We start from the raw sequence: 21,383 nt of genomic DNA on the forward strand, positions 1-21,383 counted from the left end.
GGGCATATACCCAGAGAAAACTGTAATTCAAAAAGACACATGCACCCCAATGTTCATTGCAGCACTATTTACAATAGCCAGGTCATGGAAGCAACCTAAATGCCCATCTATAGACGTATGGATAAAGAAGATGTGGTACATATATATAATGGAATATACTCAGCCATAAAAAGGAATGAAATTGGGTCATTTATTGAGACGTGGATGGATCTAGAGACTGTCATACAGAGTGAAGTAAGTGAGAAAGAGAAAAACAAATATCATATATTAACACATATATGTGGAACCTAGAAAAATGGTACAGGTGAACCGGTTTGCAGGGCAGAAATTGAGACACAGATGTAGAGAACAAATGTATGGACACCAAGGGGGGAAAGTGGCGGCGTTGGTGGTGGTGGGATGAATTGGGAGATTGGGATTGACATATATACACCAATATGTATAAAATAGATAACTAATAAGAACCTGCTGCATAAAAAAATAAAATAAAATTCAAAAACAGAGGGAGGCCCGCATACCACAAAAAAAAAAAAAAAAAAAAAAAAAAAAAAAAGTATTCAACTATTGACTAATCATAAAAAAAGCAATTCAATGAATAAGACTTTTTTCTATATAAATCAAGCATAGTATAATAATGCATGTTAAGTATGTTCAGATTATGTAAATGACATAGATTTAAATAATAAGAATCTAAAAATTTATGTTTTATTCAAGTTTATATAACAGACACTCATCAATACTGTAGAACTCTTAAGTCCCTATATGGTAAATATAAATAGAACATTATTTAATGGCTAAAATCTTTCTCATAGTAATTCTTAAGTCTTTAAATATTCAAAATATTCTTACTACATCCTATTACACTTCTAGGTTTGTGGTGTAAGGTCCTAACAGACCTACCCTCCCACATTTAACAAGTGAATACAAAAAACTACTACATACAAGTTCTAGAAAATGAACAAAAGCAACAGATTTTGGAGGGGACTTGAAACTTGGAACACAGGACTAGCAAGCAGTAAATTTGTTGTTTTTAAGGCTTAAATGAGAGGGCAAGCTGCAGTTCCAGTGACCTGTCTTCTTTCTGGCCTAAAAACCAGAGGATAGGGTGCAAAGCCACAGAATCGTGAGAGGGGAATTCCAGAAAGAAAAGAACCAACAAAAGAGATCTTCAAATTCTAAGCTCTGCCAGGTCTCAAGCTGACCGTTAAAACAGTAAAATGGAGATGACAGAAGAAAGTATCAGTGAACTTGAAGATAAATCAATGGGAATTATCCAACTGGGAACAGAAAAGATAAAAAATTAGGAACAAAAAACTGAACAGAGCCTCAAGGAGTTGTGGGACAATATCAAAAGGTCTAACATGTTTCACTGGAGTCCCAGAGAGAATGAGGCAAAAAAATGATTGAAGAAATTAATGGCAGAAAACTTCCCAATTGTGGTGAATAGCATAAGTGAACAGATTCAAGCTCAGCAAACCCTAAACAAGCTACACACACACACACACACACACACACACACACACACACACACACACCCTTGGCACATTGCAGTCAAACTGGCAAAAACCAAATAAAAAGAGAAAGTTTTGAAAGTAGCCCAAGAAGAACTACACATTTCATACAGGAGAACAATGACTCAAACGACAAGAAATGTTTCATCAGAAACTGTGGAGATCAATGAGAGTGGAACAACATCTCTGAAGTGATGAAACAACAAAATAAAACCATTAATATAAAAATAACTTACATTAACTAGTCTTTCAAGACTGGGAATAATTAGAGAAGTTTCCCCTCCTTTAACATCAGGATCTTTCTGCATTTCCTTAATAGCTTGCAATATTTCTTTCATACCTTCTTCAAGTTGCTTATTTTCTTCAACTAATTCTTTTACTAAAATGAAATATTTTTTTCACTGAATGAATAGATTGTTTTACAATTTACACTATGCTGTATAGATGACAAATATTTCACATACAGTAAAAATAACCCATTTATAAAATGCAAATGCAAATAGATGTACAAAAAATTCAACTATAAATCCAATGTGTGAATAATGAAGTTAAATCATACACCTATTTAAATCCTGTGCATATACATATATATCTCATGGCTGAAAGAAATAAATCATAAGCATACTTTGACTTTACTTTATATTAAAAATTTCTTAAATTTGTTTTTCTAACTGTACTTTCATTAGAGAACAAAAGAGAAAAATAGACTTATTTATCATCGCAATAAATTCAGATTAATAACATGCTCTGAAAATGAATATAGCAAGGCAAACCAAATAGATGAATGAGAGACTGAAGTCTATACATTACAGAGTTAGTTAAGGCTAAAACAGACTAGAAAACAGAACGTAGTAAAGTCCTTTCAATCCCATAATTTTCAGTACAGACTAAATAAATAAGAAAAATAAGAGATAATAATGACTTACATTTATTCTGAAATTTGGCTATTATTGTTCTACTTCTTTCTAAATCTCTTTCCTTTTCAATTAGTTCTCTTGAAAGAAATTCATTCTAAACAAAATATAGAGAAAAATATTGATTTTTTAGAAAAATGACAATAGTTTATAGTTTTGAAGTTTAAAGAAGTTTGACCAATTGAGGTTTAACACACCCACAGCAAGCTACAGAAACGTAACAGCACTCACAAAAATAAAATAAAACCTAAAAGGTAAAACAGATAATGATCCTCCTCCCACCTTCTCCCTCCCCCCGCCATACCCATGGCAAAAGGCAAACAGATAAGGAAGGTTTTTGTCTTTGACACCACAATCATCTCTTTTAATGATCTGCCTTTACACTACCCGTTCTGCCTGGCTTCTATGACGTTCAAGCTCTATTTCTGCATTTCTACTTTGTGCTTCTTTGATCCATAAATCCTGTGTTATGGCTTCATTCTAAAGAATCATTTAATAAATTAGGCAAGTCAATGAGTTCATTTCAGATGTATTGCATTTTTAGATCTTTTAAAATACAGAATGTGTATAAATTAGTGTTAATGTGCAAACATAAAAGAATTCTTATTATAATTGCTACTTACTTATCGAATTTTGTTAGAGAAGTCATAAAAAAGAATTTTTAAAAAATCCCAGGAATGTAATTTGGAGGAGAGCTCACCTGAGATCTAAGAAATACTAGTTCTGTCCATAGCTGTTCTATAAGATTTACAAGTGGATCTATTTGATATAATTTTGATTGTGCAGTAATTGGCACAGGGTCCAGAACATTTAACTTCAAGTTTACTTTTCGAAATCTCTGTCTGTATGGATACTTCACTTTTTCCTACATCTTCTTTGAAATTGGTATCAGTGTAGTTTATTGGGGTACAAACCTGTTCATCTTCTGATGTTGCTACTTGTGATTTAGCCACGTCACCTCTATTTTCATGAATTTGTTGACAAAGTATTGCAGAGTTTTGCCTAAGTAATAACTTCTGCATTAAGTCTGAAGCTGTTGATAAGGCTCGTAAAGAAGAATCACTTTTTTGTGTGAAATTAGTCTTCTCAAGTGCCTGATGGCTTCCTGATACTTTCTTCATAGACTCATCAGAAACACGGTATAAATGGTCATTTATTTCTTCATGATTCTCCCTTCTAAAGGTATTGACTAATGATTCTAGATTTGTTAAAGACTGCAGACAGGGTGCTTTAAAAATCTCCCTTATTGTAATAGTTTCTGGAGGTGAAATATTATCATTCACTTGTATAGATGAAGAATGTCTAGTTAAAGAGACAAAAGGATCCGCTTCACTTTCTACACTATGACGAATTTCAGATAACATTCTTGATAATGATCCTATGGTCATATTCTCTTCAGGCTCATTCTGATATGACTGTGGAATATTGAATGATGGTCTCCCATGCAGCAGCTCTACTTTATCTGAACTCCTAATCTGTATTCAGAGTAAATAATGTCTCATTAATGAATCTTGGGATTGACAGGTTATTGAAATAAAACAGTTTCCTTTTATTTAACAAGTATAAAAAGAAGCAATGTCCAAAATGAGATAATGGGGGCAGAAATGAAAGCCCTGATAATAATATTTCTTCACCATAGCAGTACCTTACTATTTACCTTTGATTGTGCTTCACTCATATTTTTGAGGCTCATGAAATCAAATTTTCTTTCTCCCATTTTATTCTCTTGAGAAAAGTTTTCAGTTAGGTTCAGGTCCTCAACAGTTAATCCTACATATAAAATAATTAGCAAATGAGAAACATAAAAATAACTCTGCTATTATTCCAATACTTTAACTCTTAAAAACTAGAATAAAGTTTTAACTCAAACAAAATGTAGAATAATTATTTCCAAACTCCTTGATCTATATGTAGCCGCCTATACAACTTCCTGATTTAGCTCACTTTTAATAAGATAGTAATAAGTTGTTTATTTTTTGATATTGAGCTCCATGAGCTGTTTGTATATTTTGGAGATTAATCTTTTGACCGTTGTTTCATATGCAAATATTTTCTCCCATTCTGAGGGTTGGCTTTTCATCTTGTTTATGGTTTCCTTTGCTGTGCAAAAGCTTTTAAGATACAATGGAATATTACTCAGCCATAAAATGAAACAAAATTGAGTTATCTGTAGTGAGGTGGATGGACCTAGAGTCTGTCATACAGAGTGAAGTAAGTCAGAAAGAGAAAAACAAATATCGTATGCTAATGCATATATATGGAATCTAAAAAAAAAATGGTATTGATGAAACTAGTGGCAGGGCAGGAATAAGGACGTAGACATATATATGGAATCTAAAAAAAAAATGGTATTGATGAAACTAGTGGCAGGGCAGGAATAAGGACGTAGACATAGAGAATGGACTTGAGGACACAGAGGGGGCGTGGGGGGAAGCTGGGGAAAAGTGAGAGTAGCATTGACATATACACTACCAAATGTAAAATAGATAGCTAGTGGGAAGCAGCCGCATAGCACAGGGAGATCAGCTCAGTGGTTTGTGATGACCTAGAGAGGTGGGATAGGGAGGGTGGGAGGGAGGCTCAAGAGGGAAGGGATATGGGGATATATGTATGCATATGGTTGATTCACTCTGTTGTACAACAGAAACTAACATAGTATTGTGAAGCAATTATACTCCAATAAAGATGTATTCAAAAAAATAAATAAAATAAGATAAAAATAATCTTAAAAAAAGATAATGAAAAACAATTACAAATTTTATCTTCTCTATCATTCTTTTCCCATATTAAGTACTAAAATCGTTAAAAGACACATATTAAGAAAGTAGATAAGAATCATGAATAATAACTAAATTGCTTAATACACTAATAAATTACGAAGTTTTGCCCTTCTAGAAATTTTTGATGTATTGTACTATGGACAGCATAATGCTAAAACAAAACAAAACAAAAACAAACAAACAAAAAAACCCCTATTATTCATAGATACTTGTGGGCTTGGGCCAAGTTAGAAAAAAAAGGCCTTCTCTATGGTCTTACAAAAAAGCACTGTAATAGCTATTAAAAAATAAACCAACTGTTGTCTTTATATCATGTAAGATAAAACAAAACAAAAAATTGTTAATTTTTATTCAATAAAACATTACTTTCACTTAGGAAAGAATAATGTACAATTAAAGCTTCCAATGCATAGCTTTTAAGGAAAAAGAAAATATTAACAGTAATATATATTGACAAAAATTACTAAGTTTTATCATTACTAATCACAACATACTGTGAATGTCTAGAAATTAATACAGACTACATTGTAAATTTTTCAAAAGTCCATGATTCTGATGTTTGTTTTTTGTTCACTCATTATTCTTTTAACTGTTTAGATTTAGGACTAAACTCAATGACACTCACTCATACACTCTTCATCAGGCCATTATTTTCATTTATCAAACTTGTAGCAAAACCACAGTAATATAGCAATACTATTTCTAACATATAGAAAATTACAGATCCAGACAATTCATTTTCCAATGATTCTTTTAAAGATTTGGAATAACAGTATACCTGAAGTTGCAGTTCTTTTTCCTTTTTCTTGAGCCATTTGACGAATTTTTTTCTTCAGATCAAGTCTTTCTTCCTCTAGGCTTTCAATCTACAAAATTAAAATTGTAAGTATTTTTCTTTACTTCAACCAGGAAAATAACCAATCGACTACTGCACTTGCCTCTTTCAAAAGAATCTGGTTTTCAGCTCTGTACTGCTGCTGTTTTAAACTTTTGCTATTTCTGAATTCAGTTAAATCAATCATTGTCTTTGGTTCAAGGCCTAAAATAAAAAGCAAAATGATTAAAACCTTATTAATATTCAAATGAACTACAAAAACTTCATACAGCAACTGGTTATCATCAAGCAACTGGTTATAATCTATTCAGCCAGCATCACTGAAGAATGGGGGACTTTTTGTGCAAGAATTTTTCAGGTATTTGAACTGTAACCATACAAGCTAAAATTTTATCACAATTATTAATGGAAATCCTGACAAAGACGTATTATGACCTGTCTTCTATGTTGGACTGTCAGAGAAGTACTATAATGTACTAAGAACAGAAGCTTTCTAATAAAACAAAGTTGGGTTCAATTCCCACTTTCAACTATTAACTGGTTGTAGGGATAATACTATATGTAAGTACGTGTGTATGAATGTATACACGTATTTCTTTTTGGCTTGTTGTCAGGGGTATAATAAAATTAACCCAAATAAAGTACTTATAGCAGTGCTTGGCACATAGTAGTCAAAATTAATATCAATATCAATTATATTTTATCATGAGTAGACTGATGCTCTCAGTGTGCCTCTTTCCTAACTTCCCATCACTAAGCAGTTATGCTCTGAAAACCAGATATCAAGATTGTCTCAAGTAATTATAAAGCAAGATTTGGGGCCTTTAAAAAACAGAAAATCTGGTGTTTGTGACAGCTCAGTCACCTTTAGGAACGTCCAGATTGAAGCTGGCCGTGATCTGGTAGATCAAGTTGATTAGACTAAGTCTAACTTGAGGTCCTGGCATGACTCTGGGTCCTAGATAGACACGTTTTTACAAATAAATAATATGTATAAAATATTTATTTTTCCTTCCTTTAGAGAATAGTTTTTACAGGTGATCATTTTAACTCTAAGAAAGCATTAACTGGTATTTACCAAGCATAATGAAATCATGATTTAGATATTTATTTCCATTTTAAAGTAGCAATTTAGATTGGACTGTCGTAACATTCAAACTAGTAATATTCACTAATGAACTATTTATTGATATCAATATATAAACTCTCAAGCTATATTTACTAATTACTTCTGAGAATCAACAGTAACCTTAAAATACTCAACCCAAGTAAAACTTAGTGCAAATTATAAAAGTCAAGTATTTAGAAGTCTTAAAAAGGATTAAACAGTATTTCTAAATGTCACCATGCATTCACCTGAAACTAGAGCATTTTGCAAACTAACAAACTACTTTTTGTTGGAAAAAAAAAAAGGTTAACTTCTAATAGTGGTATTAACTAAGTAGCTTTCCTTTTTTTAAGCATGCAATTATTGTTGAGGAGATCTCGGACTGAATATAGCAGTGCTCCAGGTTTGCCCAACCACCATCCCAGCTCCATCAAATCCATAATCCCACTTCAACTGGAACAGCTCCACTTTTACTTGTTTTAAATATTTTTATAGGAGGAATTATTTTTTTTAAAAAAAGCATCCAACTATTTAAAAATAATCATAAACAAAAAAATGACTTGACAATTAGGTTGAGCAAACTACATATCTTAAAAGATGACTTACCCATACGCTCTTTAAGCGCCTCATTCTCATCAAGGAAATCATTGATCTTCAATTCAAGTTTATTAATTTCCTTTGTCAATACTTCAATCTCTCGATCTCTTATTTTAATTTGGTTTTTACAATTCTTTATTTCAATAACAGCATCTTCTAAGCCATAAACTCCCTGAAAAATACCCAATGTAATTTAAATATAACATTGTTTATTTGAATAAACTGTCAAATTCATGAATTTGTTTTCTTATTAAGTCTGAGGGGAAGTGCACATATAACTAAGATTTACAACTGTAAACTGTGTTTTTTACTGTACTTTTAAAAAACAAATCCAGTAATAATAATAACGGGAAATGGAACAGTTGAAATTTCCCAGTACAGCATCCTACTGGCAAAATGACTCAGAATATTACACATAAAACATTTAACAAAATATAGAAAAGGAATAGTAAGGGAGAATCAGCAATACCATTAGAATATGTAGGTTATTAGTTGCCTGACTTAGCAGTAATCAGATTTAAAAATATAAAAAGTACAAAGTAAGGCTGTGTTGGCACAGTAGGTGGTAAAACTGTCTCTGTTACAACTTTTAGACAACTAATCAGTGGTGTCACACCTACATGGTGGTACAATGACACAGATTACGAAGAACTTAATCCTGCTGCCTCACCAAAGCTGATTATCTGGGCAAAATGCTTTAATCAAATGGTTTGAAAACAATTCTGCCAAAAAGTAAATGCTGCACAAAAGTTTGAACACTTCAGTATAAATCAATTAGGATAATCTTTATCACGAGATACTTCTGGAATGTTTTTAAATGGTATAAAGAAAATGGCACAGAACAGTCTATAAGTGGCAAGAATAATTCTAAGCTCCTTGATTGACAAGATAAAAATACATACCGATTCATAATCTTTTAATCGCTTCAAAGTCTCAACTAGTTCTTTATCCTTTTCCCTAGCATCAGCCTCAGCCAGTTCAGCTGTTCTCTCAGCTTCTTTAGTTCTCTCTTCTAAAATTTGAACCTTAGACTGAATTTTCATATAATGAGTCCGTTGAGAAAGTGCTGAAGCTCCTACCGGGTAAAAATTAAAATCATGAATGAACTGAATTGACTACTTACTCCTGTAAAACACTGGTTCCAGTATGGGAAGCAGGAAAAGTGGTATGTCACTAAAAATAAGTCCATTTAATATTATAATTTTATATTTGTAAAATAAAGTTTTGATTTGGTTTTATTTATAAAACTAAAAAGGAAATTTTAATAAAATCTTAGCTGAAAGGGTATGGATTATAAAAGATTGGAAAACACCGCTTTACAAAGAATGATAATTGTGGCAAAGGCTGCTGTTTCTAATAGTTAGCTCCCTTTCCTCCACTGTAATAGAACTATGGATTTTTAGATGGACACATGGCCACTTGAAATAAAGACTAAATTTCCACTTACATTCCAGTAGCTAGGTGTGGTCATGAGACTAATAGGATATAAACAGAAAGACCATGTGCACATTTCAGGAAATGTTTTTAAAGGAGAGGAGTGAAATTTTCTTTTCTCCTTCCTCCTTCCTGCCAGCTGGAATATGGACATTAGGGCTGGAACTCAAACAGTCTTCTTAGAACATGAGATGGAAACCACATGCTGATAGTCAAAGCAACAAGATACAGGGTCCCTGGTATCTGGTATTTGTACAAGTAGCACACCTACACTAAACTAGTTGCCTCAACTTTGATTATATCATGGAAAAGTACATTTCCATCCTGTTTAAACCATTGTTACATTTGATTTTTTTCTGTCACTTGCAGCTAAACTTAACTGTAACTAATAGTTAAAAAATTCCTACTTGTACATCTTAACAAACTGTTGCTAAGACCAAAATATAGTATTCGTATCATTCTAAAATTTACTGACAATCATTCTTACACTCATCCATAATAAACATCTACTGATTTATAGGGCATATACTTACATACGGGCACTGGACTAGTGTGGGAGATCACACATGTTTATAAGAAGTGAGCCCTGTTCTTTGGAGTGAACAGCCTAGCTGGAGAATGTGACAGAGGATCCTGTCCCCAAAATCTATTCTCCCTTTCTTCTGCAAGGCCCTCCACAATATATTACCTGCCTATCCTTCAGTACATGCTCTTTGCTTCTTGCCTCCTCTTCCTCTACCTCGCTGTTTGGGATTGGATGTGAGGGTAAAGTTCCATTTTGCCTAAGGCAGATGAAGGCAATACCCTAGACTGCCTAACTAGACCAATACACAAGTGAGAAATAAACGTCTACCTTGATTTTGCCACCATTTTTCAGATGCTTCTGCGAGCTAAAACTAATCTTAACCAATGAAAGGAGAACACCATTAACTGTCATGCACAAGTTAAATTCAAGGTACAGAGTATACTCTAGTACACACACCTTCTGTGGACTTTAGGAATTACATGACTACGGACTGACAGAAGCGTCACTATATAAGACCTCTTCCTTATTTGACAGCAGAGATCAACCGCCACTTTTTCTCCTGGTGCCTGGAATATGCAAACCCCACAACATCAGTGATCCTTTTAAAGCAATTTAAGCTACTGTCAAAGAACAATTCTAATACATGCATAATACAGACACATGTAGAAATAAGTATAGCAAGTGGGCCTCGATGCTCCTCAACAATCACACTATATTTCCCTAGTCTGGTTCATTCTTCCAGATGACCATTTCTTACCTTCTCTTTACTTCTCTCTCCTCAAACTTCTAATATATCTGCCTCTATCCTCACTTTCAGCTGAGAACCTCGCTTCCTCATTCACTGAGAAAACCCAAACTTTTACTGTCAAGACATCTACCCAGCCACATCTGACAGTAACTATACAATCCACCTTTCTTCCTGTTACTATGGATGAACTCTCTGTGCTCCTAAGCCAACTTACTCCACTGAACACTAGATCCCATCCCATTGCCTTCTCAGGAATATTACTCCAGAAGTCCTTCTCTCCCTCCCTTGCTTCATCAATTCATGAATTGCTTCCTCTTCAATGGATCTTTCCTATTAACTTAGAAGCATGATTATTTCTTCCATTTAAAAGAGAAAAACATTTTCTTTAACCCCCTTTCCCCTCAGGCTACCACTCTATTTTTCTCCTTTACTTCATAGAAACAGCCCTCAAAAGTCTCTGTATTGGCTCTATTTCATCTCTACCCATTTACTCTTGAACCAAAATTGACCACTGCTAAATCCAGTGGTCAATTTTTAGTGCTCCTCTCGTCTTATCAGCAGCAATGAATATAGTATGGAACACAGTTGCTTATGCTCTTCCTTGATGACATTCCACATGTGAGTTTCAGGGCTCTACATGCTCCTGGTTTTCCTCCCATCTCTCTGGTCATTCCTTCTTAGCCTTTTTGGTTGTTCCTTTGCATCTCCCCAAGTTCTAAAGTAAAAGCATCCCAGGGCTCAGTCTTAAGATTTTTCTTTCTAACTTAACATTTTCTCCTTTGATGATCTCAGCCAGCTTCATGACTTCCAAGTACCATTTTTATGCATAAAGTTCCCAAATTAATGTTCAGCCCAGACTGTCCCCATGAACCTCAGACTTCTATATACAAGCACCTACTTAACATTTTCACTCAGATGTCTAATAAGCATCTCACACTTAATATGTTCTGTTTAACTAAGTACCTGACCATCTCTAAACCTGCTCTTTTCACAGCCCTCCCCAGCATTCAGACCAAAAGCCCTGATAACTTTCACATCCTACATCTGATCTGTCAGCAAATTTCATTTCTATCACCTTCAAAATACATCCAGAACTGACTACATATAACTCCACTGCTACCTCCATGCTTTAAACTACGATCACCTCTCTCCAGGTTATTGCAGTAGTCTTATAACAGGTTCCCTGCTTCTCTCCTTACCACTCTTAAAGTCTATGGCAGACACAGTCCAAGTCAAAATATATCACTTTCTTCAGAAATTTTTTGATGTCCATTCTCACTTAAAAGAAAAGCTGAAGTCCTTACAATGAACTGTAAGGCCCCATATGATATGGCCCCTCGTTACCTCTCTGATCTCATCACCTACTACTGCCCACTTGCTCACCCTGCTCCAGCCACAAAGTCTTCTTTGTTGTTCCTCAGACATGCTCAGTACACTCCTGCTTCAGTGCCCTGCACTTATTCTCACTGCTTAGGGACATCCGCATGGCTCACTCCCTCATCTTCTTTAAGTCTTTGTTCAAATATCTCCTCAGTGAGGCTTTTGCCTCACTATCTAAATTACAACCACACTACCATTATTTCTCTTACACACAAACACACACATAGACTCACTCATTATTTCCCCTTTGTGTGTATTTTTTTTTAATCTTCAGCAATTACAATAAATATGTCATGAACTTATTATGAATAGTTTGCATTAATGTGCTCTGGTATAACTACAGTATATAGTGTTTTGGAAATATAAGATCACTAATGTTGTAAGGGCTTACATTCAAAAGATTTGATGAGTTAGGTAAGCTAGCATGACCCAAGGTAGGGAGAATATGATGACATATCAAGTTGGGTAAGGTTAATTCAAATGTCGACAAGTCAATTACTTCTGAAAAATCTCTGCTATGTTGCTACACTGATCAAAATTTTATTTTCTTCTATTCTTTGTTAATTACAAAAAGGAGGATAAATACAATTTATCACCATTTTTCATTTCTTTTATACAGCCAATCTGGTAATAGAGGTTAATGTAATTTTCATCAGAGGAAAACTACAGAAAATACTGCCATCCTTTACATGTGTAAATATGAATATCATATATACAGTAGTCAATAATACCTTGTACAGTTTTTTAAAAAATATAAAATTCAAATAAAGAAAAATCACTAATATATCTGTTGGCATAACATAATTTCATTTTAATAAAAATAAAATATTTTTAAAACTTTAAGTATATAAAATGACTATATACTTATAAAACATTGAATTACCTTTGTTTCTTTGGAGCTCATTTTTCAAATCTTCAATAATAAAAGTATTTTTTTCCATTTCTTTTGTATATTGCTCTACTTGGTCAGTGAGCATCTTAATTTGACTATCTCGTTCTTGTATACCCTATAAAATATTTTGAATATTACATATTATCACTTTATGAATATTAATCTACATTTTTAAAGCAAGAGAAAAGGTAGGTCTTGTTTTTTTCAACAAGGCTATAGAATATATTTTTTGTGAGTCAAAACTGTGCCTTTTACTATTTTGTATACCTCAACGGCACTAATCACTGTAGGAATACTGCTGTCACTCTAGTACTTAAAGATGATATAAGGGCTAGCACTCTCACAAATACGAATTCCAGAACTCTCTAATATTTGTGGCTTCTTATGAGTCCTTTTGTGTTACTTTTCCTTATCATCCATCTAATTCTATCTTTTTAACATTTTATGTTTGTGTTTTACCTTGTGCTTTTTCCTTTACTCAAATTAGCTTTCACCCCTGCAGTACTTCATTCAAAAATCTTGTCCCTTGCAATCGTCCTTATTCTCCAAATACTTCCCAAATTTCCTTGTTTCTTTTGGACTATGACTAAAGAGCACAGCTGATGCAAGTGTAACTTCTTTCTATATGAATATATTTGTATGATCAATAAAAACAAAAATTTTTTACAGTACAAATTATAACCATACTTTAGCTTATTTCACATTGTACAGGATATTTCAGCACTAAAACACAACACAATAGACTTTAGTAACAGAGAATTAAGATATTTTTAAACTTTCTAAAAGTTTTAAAAGTTTCTTATTAAATAATTCCCAAGCAAAACAATAAACGTATTATCTGCATCAATAGAGAAAAATATATAAAATAATTTTATTCCTAACTCTAAACTTAATTCTAATTTTTTCTTGGGACTGGACGGTGTAAGAAACTTCAAAAGACTTTATTATATACCCAAACATGCAAGTGACTAGATTAGGCACAGGAGATAAATAAGACATAATTCAGAGTTTCATTGCCAACTTTAATAAACCTTGTTGATAAACCAAATTTTGAGAAAGTTTTACCTGTTGTAGAGCCATAATATTACTTTTATCAGCATCAAGCTGGGCATTTTTCAGTTTCTCCCTCAGGTTATGTAACATTTGCTGGTACTCAATAATTTCATCATCTTTAGAAGACAAAATTAACTAGAAATAAACAAAATAGGATCTGTTACATAAGAGGAAAATTAATAAACCATTCCTCATTTATGGTAAATATTTTAATATATACCATTAGCAGATTTCGAGAAAATACAGGAAATAAAATTCTTTGAAGTGAGAAAATAGCAACTATTGGAATGACCACTCTTCTTTTGTGCATACAACCTGAAATTCAAATTAATGATTCAAAAATATACACTGTATTTTTTGCTTTTTAAGAAATTCAATCTTTTAAACAATCTCAAGTTTCCAAAACCCATTCCTAGAACACTAAGCTATAAATAACTCCCTGAAATTACAAAAGGTTTTGTACAACTAATCTTTCATGAAGAAAACATTAAAATGACACTAAGAAGCATAAAATAAAAGGTATCTTGTTATGTTGTATGAAAGTAAAAGGCTTGCATTCCTCTAGACAAGAATGGAAGAGGTCATCAGGCTTGACAACATGCATATGGTTAAGGCATTGCCATCCACTTCATGGCCTCTAATCATCATTTTTTAATACTGTACTGCATATTTGAAAATAGCTAAGAGAGTGGATCTTCAAAGTTCTCATCACCAGAAAAAAAAATTGTAACTATGTATGGTTACAGATGTTAACTGGACTTACTGGGGTAATCATTTTGCAATACATACAAACATCAAATCATTACACTGTATACCTGAAACTAGTATCACGTTATGTCAATTTTACCTCAATTTAAAAAAAATGAAAGGTACCTTGTGTTCTTTGCTAGGACCAAATACCAAAATCAATCTATAATTTATAAATTTAATATATACCCAATAAAATAACTAAAATATTTTAAAGAACTATTTCTAAAATTTGTATTTAAAAAGCATATTTATAAGAATCTAAAAAACAGATAAATAATGAGAACAGCTATCAAATATTTAAGCATAATAATTAAAACAAGTGTACATGGCTAGAAAACAGATCAATCAATATAAAGAAGAGAGTCCCAAAATAAATTCAAATTCAACAGTTTTGTATGTAATAAAAATGGAAGTGTATTTTAGTAGGAGAAAAATTAAATATTCAATAAATGATGTTTAGACAACAGAGTAGCTCAGCTGCATCCATATCTCACTCTTCATACCAAAATAAATAATACATGCTTCAAAGATTTACATGTAAAAGATGAAACTAGAAGATACTAGAGAAAACATGAGAAAACAATTTTATACTCAGAATCCTTTCTAACTATGATACAAAGGCCAAAAGCCATAAAAAATATTAAATTATGCAATATAAAAAAATACTTCATAGTAAAAAATACCATAAAGCCAAAAGACAAGTGACAAACTAGAGGAATATATTTGCAATATATATCACATTTACACTTGTAGGATTTATTCTACAGACACACATTTTCAAAATAAATATACAAGGATATTCATTAAAACATTGTTTCTAATAGCAAAAATTGGAAACCTCCTAAACTCCACATAATAGGGAATCAATAACATACATATCTAAAAGAAAAATTACATTAAAAAGAACAAAGTAATACCATATGTACTGATATAAACTAAGTAAAAGATACTAAGTAAAAACGAAGTGCAGAAGAATACATTTGCTAACATCTCTCCCCCAAAATTAAACGATTAAAAACAACTCTTTTTTTCCTGGGATTGGTAAACTATGGCTCATAGGTCAAATTTGGCCTGCTGCCTGCTTCTGTAAAGCTTCATTGGGAAAACAGCCTTGCTCATTTATTTATGTATTGTCTATGGCTGCCTTCATATTATAATAGCAGAGTTGAATAGATACACCAGAAACCAAATATTCTAAAATATTTACTCCCTGGCCTTTTACAGAAAGTTTATTGACCTCTGATTGAGTCTATAAACTTCATTTCCACTGCTACTGCTCTTGTTTAAAACAGGTTAGCTGAGATTCCCACATGACAATTTCAAACAGCCAACAAGATTTATGTGAACCTTGTTAGAAACAAAGACTATAAAAGTGATAGCTTTTAAAATTAGATTTATTCATAATCATTTCAGACTTTTTTCAAAATATATAATCATCACAATCCTAACTTCTGATATGGTAAGGCTTGGGGTTATGGATGGAGTTAGAGAGTGGTGAGGAGGAACAGACTTTTGAAAAGACTTCTCAGGTGATTCTGAAAGATCCCTTCCCTTACTTCCATTCCTGATCCACTTCCTTACTCCCATTTCCACTGAATGCCGATAGCTTGATTAATCTAACATGGAAGGAGAGTCAGAAAAACTAAAATTAAATCTGGAACTATATAACTAATATATACAAGGTACCTATGGTTTACGTGAAAACATTTAAATTTTATTTATAATTATCTGTTTTAGATGACATATTATATTTTAGACTTAGATTTCTATCAGAAAATTAAAAATTTTAAATTTAACTCATTGATGTAGAAGAGCTCATTCAACAACAGATAAGCTAGAGGTCTACACACGAATTTTTAGAGTTTTCCAGCTAAAACATTTAATATACTTTTAAAAATGCCTAATAAAAATGTCATTAACTAGTACAAGAACTTTAAAGAAAATTAAGACTAAAAAATTGAAATCTAAAATGAAAATGAAAAAGCTATTATAGCAATTGAAAAAAGCACCTTCCATTCTTCTACTTTTGCGTTGACAGCTGCCATGATTGGATCATCTTCTTCATTTTTTGCTTTCAGAAGATTTGTAAGCTCCTGCACCTAAAAGGCAACAATTATTTCAAGAACTGTTGCAAATTAGTGTACTATACATGTATTTGTTGTATATGAATATTTACACATATATTACACACATGATAAGCGTACACATGCACATATATACATTACAAATGCATATGTATTATGGGAGTGGTTCTGTAGTTAAGGTGACCTTTAATTGTTTGTGCATCTTTACAGGTGTATAATTATTTTTTGTCATTAGAGAATTGTATTTTTAAGTATTACTCTATTTTTTAAACAAGTTTAATCCCATGTAAGTAGTAAACAATATATTGGTTTCTATGATATTTAGAGTGTATTTATTTTAAGGTATAAAATTAAGCTTGATAGTCCACAGGACTTCTAAGAGGCTTTAGCAGAAAATTTGCAGGATTGCTATCTACACATTCATTCAGGTATCACCCATATACTCTACATGGCAGGAATTACAAGGTATATGTAAGGGGACTAGAGAAACGCATAGAGACAAATATATTACCATGGCAACATATTACAGTATAAGATGACATACTAGAGCATAAGACAAAAATTCATACCCTAGAAAGTTAAAAGTACTTTCTAGTTTCAAATAAATAGTAATGAGGCAATATGAAGTTTGCCCAAATAAGTCAAACAGGAATTCTTACTTGAAGCTGGTAATGATCATTTTCTTTTTTTAACTGGTCCATTATATTATCTGTCTGATGAACAATAGCTTTCATCCTATTATATTCATCAGTCATCTTCTCCATTTCCTGTACAGACTCTTCTAGATTTTTTCTCATTTCTTGATTCTGAAGTTCAAGTTTCTCATTAGCTTCTGTTAAAGTCTAAGAAAGGTAAAGATGCTACAGTTAAAAACAATTTAAGAAACTAAAATTTAAATTAATACTAAATGGAGTCATAAGTGTCTGCTGGAGAAAACAGAATTCTTCACAGATATTTAGTATCAATTGCTATTGGTCAATTAAACCAAATTAAATATCAAGAAAAGTGTAAGTAAGAATCTTAGTTCTTAAACAATGCCCAAGATAGGCATATAACAAGAATGACTTTGCAAGATTTGCAACTTCAAAGATGCAATTTATTTCATGTTTTACAAATACATAGTTGCAGATTTATACTAAATATATTGAAATGTAGGGCTAAATACTAGTTTTATATTATAATGAAATTAAAGTTTTATAAAGATCATTGCTTTGAAATGACTTCTATCCATTTTACCTGAATTTCATCTAGATATTGGACAAGTTCATAGTTTTTTTTAGACAACTGTGATCGGTAATCACTGTCTTCTCCTCTTCTTGATAAAAGTGTTTCTTTTTGCGAATCTATTTGTTTTTGATAGTCAATAATATCCTGACGAAGCTGTTCATTCTGAAGGCAGATCAAACACAGTATTCTATTAAAAAAACTATACAAAGAAACAAAATTTCACCCTCTGAATAGTGATCTCAAAACACATCTTTAAAATTCCAAGGTTTCACCACCCTTAAAGCCTCACCTTTTTCTTTAGACGTTTGTTCTCCAGAAGAGGACAGGAAAAAGGTAATTAGAAACGAGAAAGGCAATATATAATTAAATATAATAATTAGAAATTAAAGAAAACAAAAAAAAATTTTAGGAGAATGAGATATTATTTTGGATAATCAAAGAAAGCAAGAATATTAATTACCAGCCAAAACAAAAAAACATTTTGATTATGTTAAAAAGATAAGCACTATCAGGATAAACAATGTACAAACATTATTTGGCTCAGAAGAACCAAATAATAATGAGAATTTGTAAGATTTAATGAGAAACAAAAGTTTTAAAAGAATGCCAGATAAAGTAAGAGGAAATAAGGCAGAAATTCAGTCATATATTCAGTTAGCAAACTAGCAAAGAACAGCTTAAAAAACAAAGCAAGATTTACCCACATAGACCTAAGAGACAAATGTAGTACTTAACAGTCTCACCTTTCAATTTATTTTCTATTTCCCTAGGACAAAGTCATATCATAAAATCACGGTTCGAAAACATCAATTACTTAGACGATTCCAGTTCTGGTTACAGAATTAATTTATGAACACTTTTTTAATAAGTATCTTTGTTGAACCACCACAACTACTAAAATTTTTTACCAACCTCTCTCCTTAATTTGCTGTTTTCATTTTCTGCCTCCTCATTTCGAAGAGCCAACTAAAATAGCAAAAAACAAATAAGATAAAATTCAGCAGTAGTTCTATGTAATGCCAGGTCTTCAGTTCCTTTCCAATAACGCAGAGAATGTTTAACTACTGAGGATTTCATGTCCACCCAAGTCATGAATAATAAGCCAAAACTTTGAAAACTAACTAACTAAGGATTAGGAAGGATGAAGCAGGTTGAGTTTAAAAGATTATAAAACAAAAAACAAAAACCTCTAACCAAAGGGTACAGAAAACAAAACATTACCCTCTTCCCCCAGCGTAAAACCTAATAATGAGTAGTCTTCCATCCAAGATCTTCATTATTTTGCAGTTCTATTACCAGAGCTAGAATACTCTTTGCTCTCAGTGAGCATTAAATTACTTAGAAATACAAAGCAGTAGAACATAATGGTTAAAAAGAAGCATGGATGCTTGGATATTGGGTAGGGAGACTAAAAGGACATTATTGGGCCAATAGAGGAAATCTGATTATGGACTACACATTAGATAACAGTACTGAATTGATATTACATTCCTGAGTATGCTAATTATATAAGTAGTTACGTTGGAAAATATAACTACTTATATAGTTATAAAGGAAATATAACTACTTCCTTTCAGTGGAAATACACTGAAATATTTAAGAATGAAATATGATATTTGCAATATTTAAGTATGAAGTATCATGATATCTGCAATTAACTCTGATGTCTCAGCAAAAAAGAAAGGAGGGGAGGGGAGGGGAGGAGAATAAGTCTGTGTGTACAAAGATAAAGCATATGTGGCACAGTGTTAACAGGTGAACCTATATGAAGAGTATGTGTTTACTGTTTTTCTTACAATCTTTATGAAGATAAAGTTTTCCAAAAAAAAGTTTAAAGAAAGTTCATAATAAAATGCAATGTGCTATACGAATCTTAGAATTTTACCATTATTTTTATTATCATCTGGGAGTTAAGAAACAGTCCCATTCTGTTTTGAACTGGAAAATTTTAACAAGAAGAGACATGTCAAGAACTTAAGGCTAAAGCATTTAATACTACTGATGCTCCTTTCCCTTGGTTTTGAAACATCATGCTCTTGATATTTGTCCTTTCTTGGTCTATTCCTTGAAGCACCTCTTCCTCTTGCATTAGACATTTCTATACCTCAGACTTCTATTGCTTCAGTATCTATGCTGATGACCCACAAATTCTTATCATCTACCCTGTACCTCTCATGAGTTTCTTATACATATATCCTTTTTGAATATGCCCACAGGGACCTCACTCAGACATCTGCCTTACAATCACTTCTATTGCTTCAGTATCTATGCTGATGACCCACAAATTCTTATCATCTACCCTGTACCTCTCATGAGTTTCTTATACATATATCCTTTTTGAATATGCCCACAGGGACCTCAAACTCAACATGCACAAAACAAATAATAATCACAAACCTTCTAAACTCCCCTTGTGTCACTTCTAAGTTAATGGCACTATCTACCTATCCAGTGGCCCAACCCAGAAAATTAGGTGGACTACCCATTCCTCCCTCTTCACCAACAACCAATCATTCATCACATCCAATTACATCTACATCCCTCAAACATGTCCATGTCCCTAATCCCCCTCAGTCACTAATTAGTCCATTGTCACACTGACTTAGCACAAATCTCTCCTTACTAGTCTTGGCCCCCTTCAATCCACTCTCCACAAAGGAAAGTAAACTTGAAAAGTTCAGATCTGATCATGATATCCCTGAGTTCAAAATCCTTCATTGGCTCCTTTTTGGAAAAAGGACCAAATTCCTCAGGTACTTGCCTTTGCTTATCTCTCTAGAGGATCATAAATGTTAAAGCTGGAAAGGTAGGGTAGCACAGCAGATAGGAGCACAGAATTTGAGTAAATCTGGATCAAATCCTGGCTTTATCATTTATTAGTTGTGTAACCATGGGCAATTACCTACCCTTTCTGTGTCTGTTTCTTCATCTGTAGCCTGGGGGAAATGTCACCTCTCTCATATAAGTATCAAATGAGGAATAATGAATTAATGCATATAAAGTATCTGGCACATAGTAAGGACTCTACACTAGCTATTTTTACCTATATTCCAGCCAGAATGAATAACTGTAGTTCCTTGAATACACCATGCTATCTCTTACCTCTAGGTCTTAGTAAACACTGTATCTTCTACCCAGAATGCCTTTTCCTTAACCACCACCTACATCCCATTCCCTCTTCCAGGCTAACTCTTATGTCAGGTCTCAGTTTACAGATCACTTCTTGAACCTCAAGACTGACTCAGGTATACCTCTCCAGAGTACTCCAGAGTATTCTTATATCCTTATGTATCCCCAGACTATCATATTATCTTATGTTACCTTTGTTACTGACAGTGAATATCGTTGAGAAGCAGAATATTGTTGTCCACTGTATCCTCAGTATTTAGCACAGTCTCTGGCATGCTATAAGTACTCAGTAAAACCGAATGACTGGTTAAGGGCAAAGAAGAAATTGCTAAAGCAACTCATATCCATATTCTACTTCAAGAAATCTAGCAGGTGGAAAGGCACATAAGCCATATATTCAAGCTGTCTGTGTGTG

The 21,383-nt window shown here is 32.8% G+C and overlaps 1 protein-coding gene and 1 non-coding gene across 2 annotated transcripts in view; one reads left to right on the forward strand and one right to left on the reverse strand.

Annotated features, from left to right (window-relative positions):
- Window positions 1-21,383, reverse strand: part of CEP290 (centrosomal protein 290) — a 114,531-nt gene that overhangs the window by 86,841 nt on the left and 6,307 nt on the right. Inside the window, exons 7-19 of the mRNA XM_024127396.3 lie at window positions 18,752-18,805; window positions 17,849-18,001; window positions 17,272-17,454; window positions 16,538-16,627; window positions 13,791-13,913; window positions 12,717-12,840; window positions 8,648-8,820; window positions 7,755-7,917; window positions 6,144-6,244; window positions 5,984-6,071; window positions 4,083-4,195; window positions 2,438-2,522; window positions 1,748-1,890 (exon numbers count right to left, since the gene is read on the reverse strand). Of these exons, the coding sequence (XP_023983164.1) occupies window positions 1,748-1,890; window positions 2,438-2,522; window positions 4,083-4,195; window positions 5,984-6,071; window positions 6,144-6,244; window positions 7,755-7,917; window positions 8,648-8,820; window positions 12,717-12,840; window positions 13,791-13,913; window positions 16,538-16,627; window positions 17,272-17,454; window positions 17,849-18,001; window positions 18,752-18,805 (1,593 nt within the window). The remainder of the gene's footprint in view (window positions 1-1,747; window positions 1,891-2,437; window positions 2,523-4,082; window positions 4,196-5,983; window positions 6,072-6,143; window positions 6,245-7,754; window positions 7,918-8,647; window positions 8,821-12,716; window positions 12,841-13,790; window positions 13,914-16,537; window positions 16,628-17,271; window positions 17,455-17,848; window positions 18,002-18,751; window positions 18,806-21,383) is intronic.
- On the forward strand, window positions 14,308-14,431 carry LOC112065949 (U6atac minor spliceosomal RNA). Its single transcript, XR_002892341.1, has one exon. It is a non-coding gene; the product is annotated as a U6atac minor spliceosomal RNA (small nuclear RNA).

Source organism: Physeter macrocephalus, chromosome 6 (assembly GCF_002837175.3).
Source record: "Physeter macrocephalus isolate SW-GA chromosome 6, ASM283717v5, whole genome shotgun sequence".
In the NCBI taxonomy this organism is placed as follows: Eukaryota; Metazoa; Chordata; class Mammalia; order Artiodactyla; family Physeteridae; genus Physeter; species Physeter macrocephalus.